The sequence below is a fragment of the Neltuma alba genome, unplaced genomic scaffold (assembly GCF_004799145.2).
Source record: "Neltuma alba isolate B1F8T4 unplaced genomic scaffold, ASM479914v2 tig00003238_pilon, whole genome shotgun sequence".
NCBI classification, from domain to species: Eukaryota; Viridiplantae; Streptophyta; class Magnoliopsida; order Fabales; family Fabaceae; genus Neltuma; species Neltuma alba.
The window spans coordinates 9,240-21,208 of record NW_021633201.1 but is presented as its reverse complement, the minus strand read 5'-3'; the positions used below and the strand labels follow the sequence as shown (position 1 = coordinate 21,208).

Genomic DNA, 11,969 nt, shown 5'->3' with positions numbered 1-11,969 from the left:
ACAGAGCCTTTCTCTTGCATGACGGTGACATGCATGTATATTAGTATATTAATGTTGGAGTTATTTTTTTTCCCCTCGCTTGAAAAAGTTGTATGCAAAATCACCTAATGATCACCAAATCAGTACATTGGAGCCATTTTTCCGCTCACGATAACACGTTCATTCGTACATAACAAAATCCCACGCCGTTTTTGTCAGAATTTCTTTACACCACCACCGAAACCTCCCACTTCCTTTTTATATATCAAAACAGTTCAACTTCCTTCTTGTCTTTCTTCTTCCTCTCTCTCTTTCTTCCTTGCGCCATTGGGCTTCCACTTTTCTCTGTTTCTCTATCATAAGGCTCTGCAATGGCTTCTTGTGGCGTTTTGCGCTCATTTTTTGCTCTTCTTCTTCTAGTTTGTCTTCAATGGCGTTTAGCTGCATCTTCTGCTTTGTTACACTTCAGAAACCCCCCCCACAACCGCTCACACCACCACCACTACCACGGACACATGATTCAAGCCAACCAATCTTGTGCGTTGTTCGTGGGCACCTGGGTTCGTGATGAAACTTACCCGCTTTACCAATCTTCTGACTGTCCAATCATTGACCCGGAATTCAACTGTCAAATGTACGGTCGCCCAGATTCCGATTACCTCAAATACAGATGGAGGCCCCTTGATTGCGAGCTCCCAAGGTAAGAGGACAACGAGGAAAGCATAAATGAAGTTTCCTAGAACAGTACTGAACTATCTAATCATACTGCATTGTGCTAAAGTTGGTGCAGTCTTTTTTGTATTATGCTGCATAATAGTCTGGGTGGTTTCTGTAAAATTATCATGGTCGGTTCAATGGCGTTCAGTTCTTAGTTTTTTTTAACTGAATATGTACTGAATGGTTTGGTAGCATTTTTATGGTAGGTTCAATGGGATTGAGTTTTGCTGAACATGAAGGGTAAAACTGTGATGTTTGTGGGAGACTCGCTGGGGCGCAACCAGTGGCAGTCATTAATTTGTATGATATATTCTGCAGTACCTCGTGCAAAAACGCAAATGGTCAGGGGAGATCCAATCTCAACCTTCAGATTCTTGGTGAGTCTGAAATTTCTGAACAATTACAACTTCACATTTCCCCAAAATGTTCATTCCCCGAAAGATTTAGGCCATGTTTGTCTCTTACCATTTCTTCTCCGAGCTAAATTTACATTCAGACTCAATGGCGCAGTTTTGCAGAGGCTAAACACAGCTCATTCCTTTTCAAGATCTAGCCATAGTATTATTCGCCCTTCTCTAGTCGGCGAAATTTTGTTTCAGAAGGAAAATCAGTGAAATTACAAATGCCTGCAGCTTCCCAGCAGCTAAACAATTCTTTTCCTCTTTGTTCATCTTAATTCAAAAGCAGAGAGCTTGGGTCACTATATTTTGAAAGGGTGTTACAGAGGGGACCAAACCTACTGCCAGGCTTTACGTTGAAATAACAACACTCTTTGCTTGTAGAAAGTAGAATATGAAAAATTCACCTCAAAAAAAAAAAAAAAAAAGTAGACCATGAAAAAGTACCGCAAGACCAGGCAGTCCCTAATTGGGTTTTGTTATGGTACGTGCAGGACTATGAAGTGTCACTTTCATTCTACAGATCTCCATATCTGGTAAACGTTGATTTGATCGGAGGGAAGAGAATTCTAAGGCTGGATGAGGTAGATGGGAATGGTGAGGCATGGAGAAATGCTGATGTACTGTCCTTTAACACAGGACATTGGTGGACTCATCAAGGATCCCTTCAAGGGTAATAAACTTTATGGAATCGAATATGAAAATGGAAAAAAGGTTTGCCACGATTGATTTGAATATTTTACTATGAATTGAGTTCTTTTATCAAATAAGTGCAGATGGGATTATATAGAATTAAGCGGCAAATTCTATCCAGACATGGACCGTTTGGCAGCTTTAGAAAGAGGTCTCAAAACTTGGTCTAATTGGGCGGATGCTAATATTGATAGAAGCAGAACTAAAGTGTTCTTCCAGGCCATTTCTCCCACACATTACAAGTAGGCACTCTCTCTCTTGAAATTGCTTTTCCTCTTTTACATCCTGGCAGAAAGATTTTCATGCGGATCCTACTCATAAAAAATGCTATAACCGGAACAATTCATTGGGAAAATAAATGGTGATTTTTTAATATGTTTGTTCATTAGACCGAGACAATTCATCATTATCGTATTGATTGAAACTTGCTTGATTTTCGGGCTTCATAATTGTGAGTTTCTACAAGTGGAGAGGGAGCACCAAGCACTAGAAATTTGCCTACACGGGATGAGTTGTCTTTCGTTTGAGGGTAGGACCCCGCTTGGGCCCTGTTAGGTAACCTTCACTGCCTTCACATTTATGCAAGTCCTGGGTGTCTGTCGGTGCTTCAAGTGCTTTTGTTGCTAATTAGGAGTAAAATACATGAAGAGGGATGCTTTATGTTGCTAATTAGGAGTAAAATGCACAATAATAGAATTCTTGCTAGAGCTAAAAGTTGCATTTAGGCATTAATGTCAACATGTGTCAGTAGGTCCCAAGAAAAAGAAAATCAAAATAATTTCGCTGTCATAATTTATCATGTAATATTTTGAAGCGCTAAACAATCAGGTCTCAAAGCTAGTTTGTGATCCATGTCCATAATTTTTAACCTTTGAAAAATCTTGTAAAGGTGCTCTCCTTTGTCGTTCTCAAAGGCTTTTGAGGCGCACACAGAGCAATTTACACTTGCCAGACTTGTCCCGAATCCGTAATAAACTTGGAGAAAGCTTTTTTTTTCTTTTTTCTTTTTTTTTTAATTCCTTCTGGGGGCAGGATAATCACCGTAACGCATGCCTTCAAAAGAAGGGGGTTGAAATAAAATCGTTGTCGGTGGACCGACATCAAACACATGCATCTTTTCAAATAAGGGATCTTTCTGAATATGTTAAAAGACATAAGCAACGATTATCTCAACCCACCTATATGTGCACACATTTAATTGACAACTCATATGCAAGCTTGTGAGGGAAAAAATCTTCGATATATCACAACCTCAAAAATAATGCAAAAATTATATATAAAACTCCACCTCTTTTCATTGAAAGCCCACAATTGAATGTTACTATAAGATGATGGGCAGGACAGCGAGATTGATGCATTTAGATGGTCTCTATCTGTAACATTATGCTGTTCGTTTTGTAGTTTAGAGTCTATATCCCCATCATTGAAAAGGCTTTAACATTGAGATAGGCATGGTCCTACTCGGCTTCGACACTGTCATGAAGCCATAAAATATCTCATTATGTGGCCACAAAATTGTACGTGCTTATTTGTATTTCAATTCCAAAAGACCTGATCCCTCAGTCTCCAATAATCGTATTAAAACTGGAGGACACTAATGTGTGGCCTAGGGACTGGAATACATAGGGATATCAAGAAAGAAGGGTTAGTACTAATGAAATCCATCATTTAGCTGCCTATCTGCAATATAATCAGTTTACTCCAATCATCGAATCTGCTTTAAGAATCTTTTCAACTTATAAGATAAATCACGCTAAAACTGGAGGGGACTGGTTTGCAGCCCCAGGGAATGGAATGGGATAGGGACAACAGAAACAACAACGAAGAATTGCTACGGGGAAACAGCACCAATCCACAGCGCAGCATACCCAGGAGCATATCCAGAGCAAATGAGGATAGTGGAGATGGTGATTAGGGAAATGGCAAGACCTGCTTACATGCTTGACATTACAATGCTATCAGCTCTGAGGAAGGATGGCCATCCTTCCATTTATAGTGGTGATTTGAATGCTCAGCAGAGGGCTAACCCTGACTTCTCTGCAGATTGCAGCCATTGGTGCCTTCCTGGCTTGCCTGATACATGGAATCAACTCTTCTATACCGCCCTGTTCTTCTTCTAGTTGTGTTCTTTTTCTGTAATGTTTTATTAGGTGCTGATAATTCTTATTTGAGGGTTGAGTAATTGCAACTCCTCATAAAGTACCGCTAATGAAGAGAAAACAAAGTTTTCTTTGTTGTTTATTGATGTAAAACGATAGATTACAAAAAATAATTTGCTAGGCCATCAATAACAAAACCAACGAACACTGTACTTCAAAACTAGCTGATTCACTTTCTTGTCCGAGATCAGAACATGGCTGCAATGAGAGCTTGAACTTGATCAAGCCAAACTTTTTTTTCCCCTTTCAAGTGTTCTTTTTTCTTTTACTACAAGAATATGCTTAGGAAATTGTTTATTAATAATATACAGTATTAAAGTATTCGGGCCTGCATATGCCAGTGCCACTCAGATTTGGATAAACTTGAACAATGGGCTTTACAATGTGAAAATATACATCCAGTAGCAGGTCACAAACTCACAATAAACCGATAACTGAAACAGAGAACTTAACTTGGAATCGGAAACCCAATATATTGCAATAAAGTTCAGATCACAGTATTTAAAAACAATACAAGATGAGGCTACCACAACACTACACTACAACAACACCATCAGGTAGAAGGCCTTTGATCTATATAAATATATATATATACTGCCTGGATTATTTATACAGCAGGCAAAAGCTTCTTCATTGTACGCTTCTTCTGAAAATCCCGCAACTGTCTATCCCTTTTTAACTGCATCAGCTGTGATTGCAACTCCAAGAGGATTAATTTCCATTTTAGGGATAATCTTCTCTGGCCCTGCAGTTTTAGTGGGGACTGAGTTAACCTCCTTGTCATCATAAGCAGAGAGATGCACTCCAAGTGCTGCTCTTCCAGAAGGATCAAGGTTGTTTGACCAGGCAGCATCCCACTCTATTGCTTTCTCTGTGCTGCATGCAATACTAGCTCCTCCAGGAACAGTGAGCCGAGCAGAGTTCTGCAAGACCATAGTCACAGAAAAACAATTAGAAACTAGTAATTATAAATTTCCTTTAGTATTTGCTGTCAGGCTCTGTAACACAAAATATCCATTTGTCATGTTTTTGTCAGAGAACCCCCCCCCCCCCAAAAAAAAAAAACCGCTCGTTTAAGATTTGATCGATTGTATTACCTGTGAAGAACCTCTCGAATATCATCCTGTAGTAATATGCTTCCTTTGTGGAAGGGGGTGTTGTGAGGAAATATGTTTGCAGCATTAAGCATCATTTTATCAGTCACCTGGAATGTGAACAACCAATTTGTAAGATCCAGAATCATATATAACAGCAGGGAACAAGGAATTATTTTGGAGATATGCTTTCCGTGTTCATATTTACATGTTTTGCAGCATGGTCTCGGAGGCCATCGATCCAACCATAGCCAACTCCATCACTAAATTGTTCCTTCTGCCTATACAATATGTGCTGCGCAAAATTAAAAAGCTCAGATTTTAGTTTCATCAATTAATACATGAACTTGAGAAATCGCAGAAAACTGCGTAATACCTTTGGCAGATAGGGTTGCTCCTCATCGTCAAATGCTCTCCTGAGGACCCATTTCTCAATCCTCCCTTCCTCTGGTTTTGGCTGCATAGATTAAACTGTAAGCTCAAAGAAAGATTTACAATACTTTTTATTAATAAACAAAATCTGATGCTTTGTTCACACCATTTTGTACTGAGGATCAATGTTCATGGCGACATTGATGAAATCTTTATCTAAAAATGGTACTCGAGCTTCAAGACCCCAAGCAGAAGTTGCTTTGTTGGCTCGTAAGCAATCATATTTGTGAAGTGCCTTGATCTGCACATGTCCAAAAATAAAAATTGAAAAATTGAAAATGGGGGAAATCTATCATGACTTTTTAAGTGAATTCTTTATGTTGAGCGGGCAAGGATCATAATAGTAATTGTAATAATAATAATAAATCTGTGACCTTTCTGCAAGTTTCCTGGTGGAACTCATCTTTATTGGGGCCTTATGAAAATACAGATACCCCCCAAGATCTCATCAGATCCTTCTCCAGACATAACCATCTTCACTCCTAGTGACTTTATCTTCCTTGACATCAGAAACATGGGTGTGCTGGCTCTTATTGTGGTTACGTCGTAGGTTTCTATGTGGTAAATAACGTCTTCTATTGCATCCAGGCCGTCCTAAATACACAGTACAAATATGCTTCAGTCCTACTTGAAATTGAAGGGTATAAAAAAAGAGCATTATTCTAACCTGAATTGTATAGTGGAACTCATGGTGGACCGTTCCTAGAAAGTCAGCAACTTCTCTTGCAGCCCTCAGATCGGGTGCACCCTGTATCATAATTTAACAGAGAGGATTCTCGCCATATTAATATCATTAATATCTGAAACATACTACAAGAAGTCTCCTATTTTTTTCCTCTAATCTAACAGACTGTAACTCACCTCAAGACCTACACAGAAAGAGTGTAATTTCGTTCCCCACTGTTTAGCAGCCTTGGTGTCAGCAAGGTAACGAGCAGTAATGGAGGCAACCAATGAAGAGTCTAAGCCTCCAGATAGTAACACACCAAAAGGAACATCTGTCATCAACCTTTTAATCACAGCCTGTTTGAAGTCACAACCATTAACTGCATGATCAGTATATGAATCAAAGGTTTCCACATAAAAGGAATTAAATCTGTGCCACTTTCTCCGACATGTATGAACAGTGTCTGAATTATGCTACTTGATTGATTCTGGCACTAAACCTTTTCGAATGCGTGTCTGAGAGCAAGAGGATCATAAGGAGTAGAAGGAGTGGACTCAGAGAACCATGGAGGATTGTACCATCTTCTGAATCCTCTTTCTTTGCTGGAGTACAAATGACCAGGAGGGAACCACTCAAAGTGTTCACAGTCATCATTCAGGCCTTTCAACTCCGATGAAATCCAAATTGACCCTGATGAATTAAATAACCAAAAAATTAATTGCTTGGAGATTGTTAATATAATTATTACTAATTAGACCATGGAAGGCGTATTATTACCATCTAATCCCCAACCGATGTAAAGGGAAGTGACCCCAATAGCATCTCTAGCAACTATGAAGCTGTTGTCGCGCGTGTCGAGGAGCACGAAGGAGAATATCCCATCGAGCATGTCCACGAAGTCCTCTCCGTATTCCTCGTACTATGTATTAATTAAAACCATTAATGATTCATTTAAATCCACCACAAAAACGACAACTGCTTCTGCATAAAGAAGGAAGTATTGAACGAAAGTTGTAAGTGGAAAAAGGACTACATGACTAACCAGATGTGCAATAAAATCACAATCACTGCCAGTTCGGAACTTGTGGTTGGACAGTTTTTTCCTGAGCTCTTCATGGTTGTAAATCTCTCCGTTTACCTGTGTTTAGAAGATCGTATTTTTCATAACCAGCTTAAGAAAGTAATATAAATATGTGAATCTATATGTGTATGAGATGAGAGCCACAGTGGACGAGAGGGAAGAATCTGAAGCGGCTGTTATGCACAAGATGTATGAGTCCCACATTGGGGAATCTCACAAGTGTTGTGGGGTTTATAAGTTCAAGGGGGTTCTCCCTCCCAATAGGCTAGTCTTTTGGGATTGGGGCTCTCCTCTTGGGCTTATGCTCATCACATTGGTGCTTTCATTGAGAGTTGACAACCGGAAAAGGCTACCTGCGGAGGGTTCTGACCGGTAAGAAGACCGAGTGAAGTGCCGTAGAGTGGAGCCGCCGGGGACGTCGGCTCTCGAGAGGGTGCTGCGTTGCTCTGTTATGAGTCCACATTGGGGAATCTCACAAGTTTGTGGGTTTATAAGTTCAAGGGGCTCTCCATCCCAATAGGCTAGTCTTTTGGATTGGGCTCTCCCCTTGGGCTTATGCTCATCACATTGGTGCTTTCATTGAGAGTTGGCCAACCGGAAAGGCTACCTGCGGAGGGTGACCGGTAAGAAGGCCGAGTGAAGTGCCGTAGAGTGGAGCCGCCGGGACGTCGGCTCTTGAGAGGGGTGCTTTGTTATGAGTCCCACATGGGGAATCTCACAAGTGTTGTGGGTTTATAAGTTCAAGGGGCTCTCCCTCCCAATAGGCTAGTCTTTTGGGATTGGGCTCTCCTCTTGGGTTATGCTCATCACACAAGACTCCAAATTTCTGCCTATGAGAATTATTGAAGGAGTACCGTGACGACGACGGATTTGTCTTCATTGAAGAGAGGTTGATCCCCAGAAGCAGGATCAACTATGGCTAGCCGTTGATGAGACAGATAGCAGTCACCATGTTGATGCAAGCCACTCCAGTCTGGACCACGGTGCTTCAATCTGCAGCGGACGACTCACAATAAGCATATTTCAACAATATTATACTATTCCATGGTATATAATAAGTGGACCCCCCACATCCCCCGCGCTTGTTCATATCTCAAAGTTACTCTTCTGATTATATTATTAATATATAGTACTTGCCCTTTTGACAAAGTCTTCAATGGTTATCTCTATCTATCTATAATAGATGTTAAATCTGTGACCGAATATATTTATCTTCAATGTAAAGCAGTAACTAGCTGGCTACAAGCCTGCAACTATAATATTGTGGACTGAGCTGCCTCCTTTCCTCTAAACAATTAGAATATGAAAGGAGAGAGCAGACAACATGACAGTTAAAACGAGAAAGTCGATATATGGCCACGGTCCCACGTAATTTATATATTCTTCATCCATCAATTCTGCATATACTAGTAGTAATATATAACACGGCATGCTTGCCTCTCGTCTATCAAATTATATATATATTGATTATACTATTAACAACAAAAACAATACACTTATATATATATATATATGTTATGATATGATCGAGAAACTTAAAAACAAACCACAGGTTGATGTTACATAGCAGTTTATGGTATGATGTTTTGGCAAAACAAGATGAGGTACAGAAAGGAAATGAAATGAAAATAGCAAATAGAAGAGAAAAGAGGGAGACTTTGGATTGATGATGGAGGTTAAGAAAAGACAAAGGATGAGAAGGAAGATGAAATTGCCTGCGAGAGAGCTCCAAGACGCGGACTCTCTTGGCTTGAGAGTCATCGGAGCAGCCGAGCACAGCAAGTATTCCACACATTGTGACAGCAAATCAATGAGAGGATGAAAGAAAAACTAGAAAAAGGAGGAAGAGAAAGAAAGGTGTGAGAAAGTAGAGAGAGAAAGTAAGTGAAAGGATAACGAGGGGAAAAGAGAAGAGAATTAGACGGAGAGTGGGAAGTGGAGAGGTAACTAGGAGAGAGGAAAGAACACCACGTAAGAGATGCTTGGGTTGAAGGAGTAAAGTACCCCTTGCATCTGGCACCTATTTATATGCACGTCCATCCTCCATGCTTACGCCATCAAACGTTGTCGTTTTTCTCCACGCTTACCGGTTACCGCCTCGTTCCGCACCCTCCCTCGCCGGGACCACCGCCTCCTTGGTCTTCTATTGCTCCCCGCGGCACCCCACCCTTCCTTCTTCCCATATCTCGTAAATAATTGAAGCTCCCTGAGACTCTGTCCCAAGTACGGTGACATTTATCCGCGGCCCAAATTTAGTTTTACCTTTTCAAAGTTAAGAATAATTAAATGAGGCGCTACGTCAGCCTGTTTTCATTTGTCAGAACTAGCATCAGTACAATCTTTAAGTTATTAATATAAAATTAATTAATTAATTAAATTAGTTATTTATAATAAATATATGTTATTTTTTAAAATATTCTTATTAATCAATTATATTAATTAAAATTACTATTATTATAAGAATATATTAAATAAATAAATATAAAAGATAAGATAAATTAATATGTGATATTTAAAATTAAAATAAAAATTAAATAAGTTTTTATATTAAACATTGAAGATACTGTCAAACACGGGAGGTAGCATTATTATTACTGCCGAGGATTAAAAAAAAGTCAAAGCGATTCTCTGTATATTTCAACGAATCTACGTGGCAGTATCTTGTGCGGCTCCCCACTCCTTCTCCACGTGGCCGTGATCTGTAACTTCTTTGTCACATATTATCGGAATGGATTAAGCCCTTTTTAAAAAAAAAAAAAGCAAAGAAAAAATGATTAATCCATTCTACGCCTGATCACACGGTGTCATTGAAATGAGTTTTGAATTTTGCAGATTTGCCTCCAAAAGTAAAACAATAACACGGTGGATGCGCGTGTTATTTTTGACTTTGTAATATCGCGGAGATTCAGGCTGTAATAAAATATTAGAAGTGAATTACTACTATATATTTTGGTTGTGAAAAATTAAATCTATGAATTGAGTAAACTATATTGACTAAGAACAATAACAGTGTTATCCAGTCAGTCTCGAATAAGATCGTGAATCCAATTATCCACGTAATAATTTAATTATTTATTAAACTAATTACGTGACCCTACTTTGAAGTCTTAAACTCTTAATCACCTCTTCATCAGTATTAGTCACTATGAATACGATGCCTTGTCTAATCAGTTATTTTTTCAACTCACATACCATCTTTTTATATTTTAGTATAATGAATGTGACATCGCATGGGCTCTGATTTAATATTTTTTATATTTAAAACAAAAGAATTAAGTGCAATACACAGAAGTGTTTCGTGGATCGTAGCTTTTATGACGGGGATGAGGGTCAGAATATTTATATTCATATGCGTGTAAGATATTTCATCATTCCTTTATTTTAGAATCAAAAATAAATTATTTACCTCTTGGTGCCAACTTGGGGTATATTATATTTATTGCAGTTCTAACAAAAGTGGAGGCTGAATTCGCATCATAGTTTAATTATCAATGAGTCCTTTTCTACAAATAATATTCTGAAATTGCCCTGCTATTTTTAAAGTCTTGTTTATATATTGTTCATGAATCCCTTTTTCTGTACTGCTATTTTTTTCTTCAGAAAAGGGACTGTTTGCTTAATCATGTATATCAACATGCACATTCATACATATATATTCCCTTTTCCGATTCTGAAAATATCAGAAGGAGCCCATAAATCTATACACTGTAGTCTGATGATCTTTTGTGTGTGTGACTCATCAACTTGGAAATGTTTGTGCAGTTCATTGTATATTTGCCGCGTTCGCATGTATTGATCGGCGGACAAGGAGGCTTAGCCAATCAAACGCAACTTCTTGGTTCAGAAGAAAAGGAAAAAAAAAAAAAGAAATTGTGAGTTTCTGAGAGATAAAAACAAAGTTGATTAACCCACGAAACCAAGAAAAATAGCTTATCGCCATCCGCCGGTCCTTTTCATGGATACTTCAAGTTGCATATAATACAATCTCACATCAAAATTCTCACCCACTTATCCTTTTGTTAATCTGAGCTTACATGTACAACCTTTGGAAACTTCAACTCTACACACACATATATACTCTTCCGGTACTTAATATAGGACCCAATTGTTGAGTTGGTTTTGCTTCTAAATATAAGACTCATTTCTCATATTTATCAATTTTATCTAAATTACTCATATGGACACTCCCTTAACCATAATCAAGTAGAAGAGGAATAGTGAGTATTAAGAAAGATGATTATGATGTTTTAGGAAAAATATATTACATTTCTTATAATTAACTAACTTATCTAACTTCTTTAATTCAATCAAATTAGTTAAATTGGTTTTATATTAAGGGTTGGAGGAGCATTAATTTTTAGTGAGATGCTCTTAGCCGTAACCTCATCATGTCAATATTGGCTTAGCAAATAGTAGTTCAACGTTAATAGGTGTCATTTTCATGTCTTGGTCATAGTTAAATGGATCCTGCTGCTTAAAAAATGTTATAGGGTTAGAAGTAGATATGATTCCCTTCTAAATTGACAGCCTAGGATTAATAAGGCCACCGAACTACGACAAAGCTTTTGTAATTGTTTATCTTTTGCGTTAAAAACATCGCAGAGGGGAGAAAAAAGAAAACGCTAAAACATATTATATCATATCTACACGCACCACCTTGTTATCGTTAGGGAAAAAACAAGCAACTTGCTTTTGAGCGTGCTTTTTGTTATTTTAGTGTTTGATGGGGCCGAGAATGACGCATGCATG

The 11,969-nt window shown here is 38.5% G+C and overlaps 1 protein-coding gene and 1 pseudogene across 1 annotated transcript; one reads left to right on the top strand and one right to left on the bottom strand.

Moving 5' to 3' along the window:
- The first annotated feature begins 464 nt into the window (after positions 1-464).
- Positions 465-4,196, top strand: LOC114741019 (protein PMR5-like). The gene is given in 6 exon segments (XM_028929276.1): positions 465-679; positions 903-919; positions 922-1,073; positions 1,589-1,767; positions 1,871-2,029; positions 3,568-4,196. Coding segments are annotated over 6 exon segments (1,032 nt in total). The 5' UTR covers positions 465-494; the 3' UTR covers positions 3,908-4,196.
- A 305-nt stretch (positions 4,197-4,501) lies between these two features.
- Positions 4,502-9,170, bottom strand: LOC114741020 (asparagine synthetase [glutamine-hydrolyzing] 2-like; annotated as a pseudogene).
- Between the last annotated feature and the right edge of the window lie 2,799 nt (positions 9,171-11,969).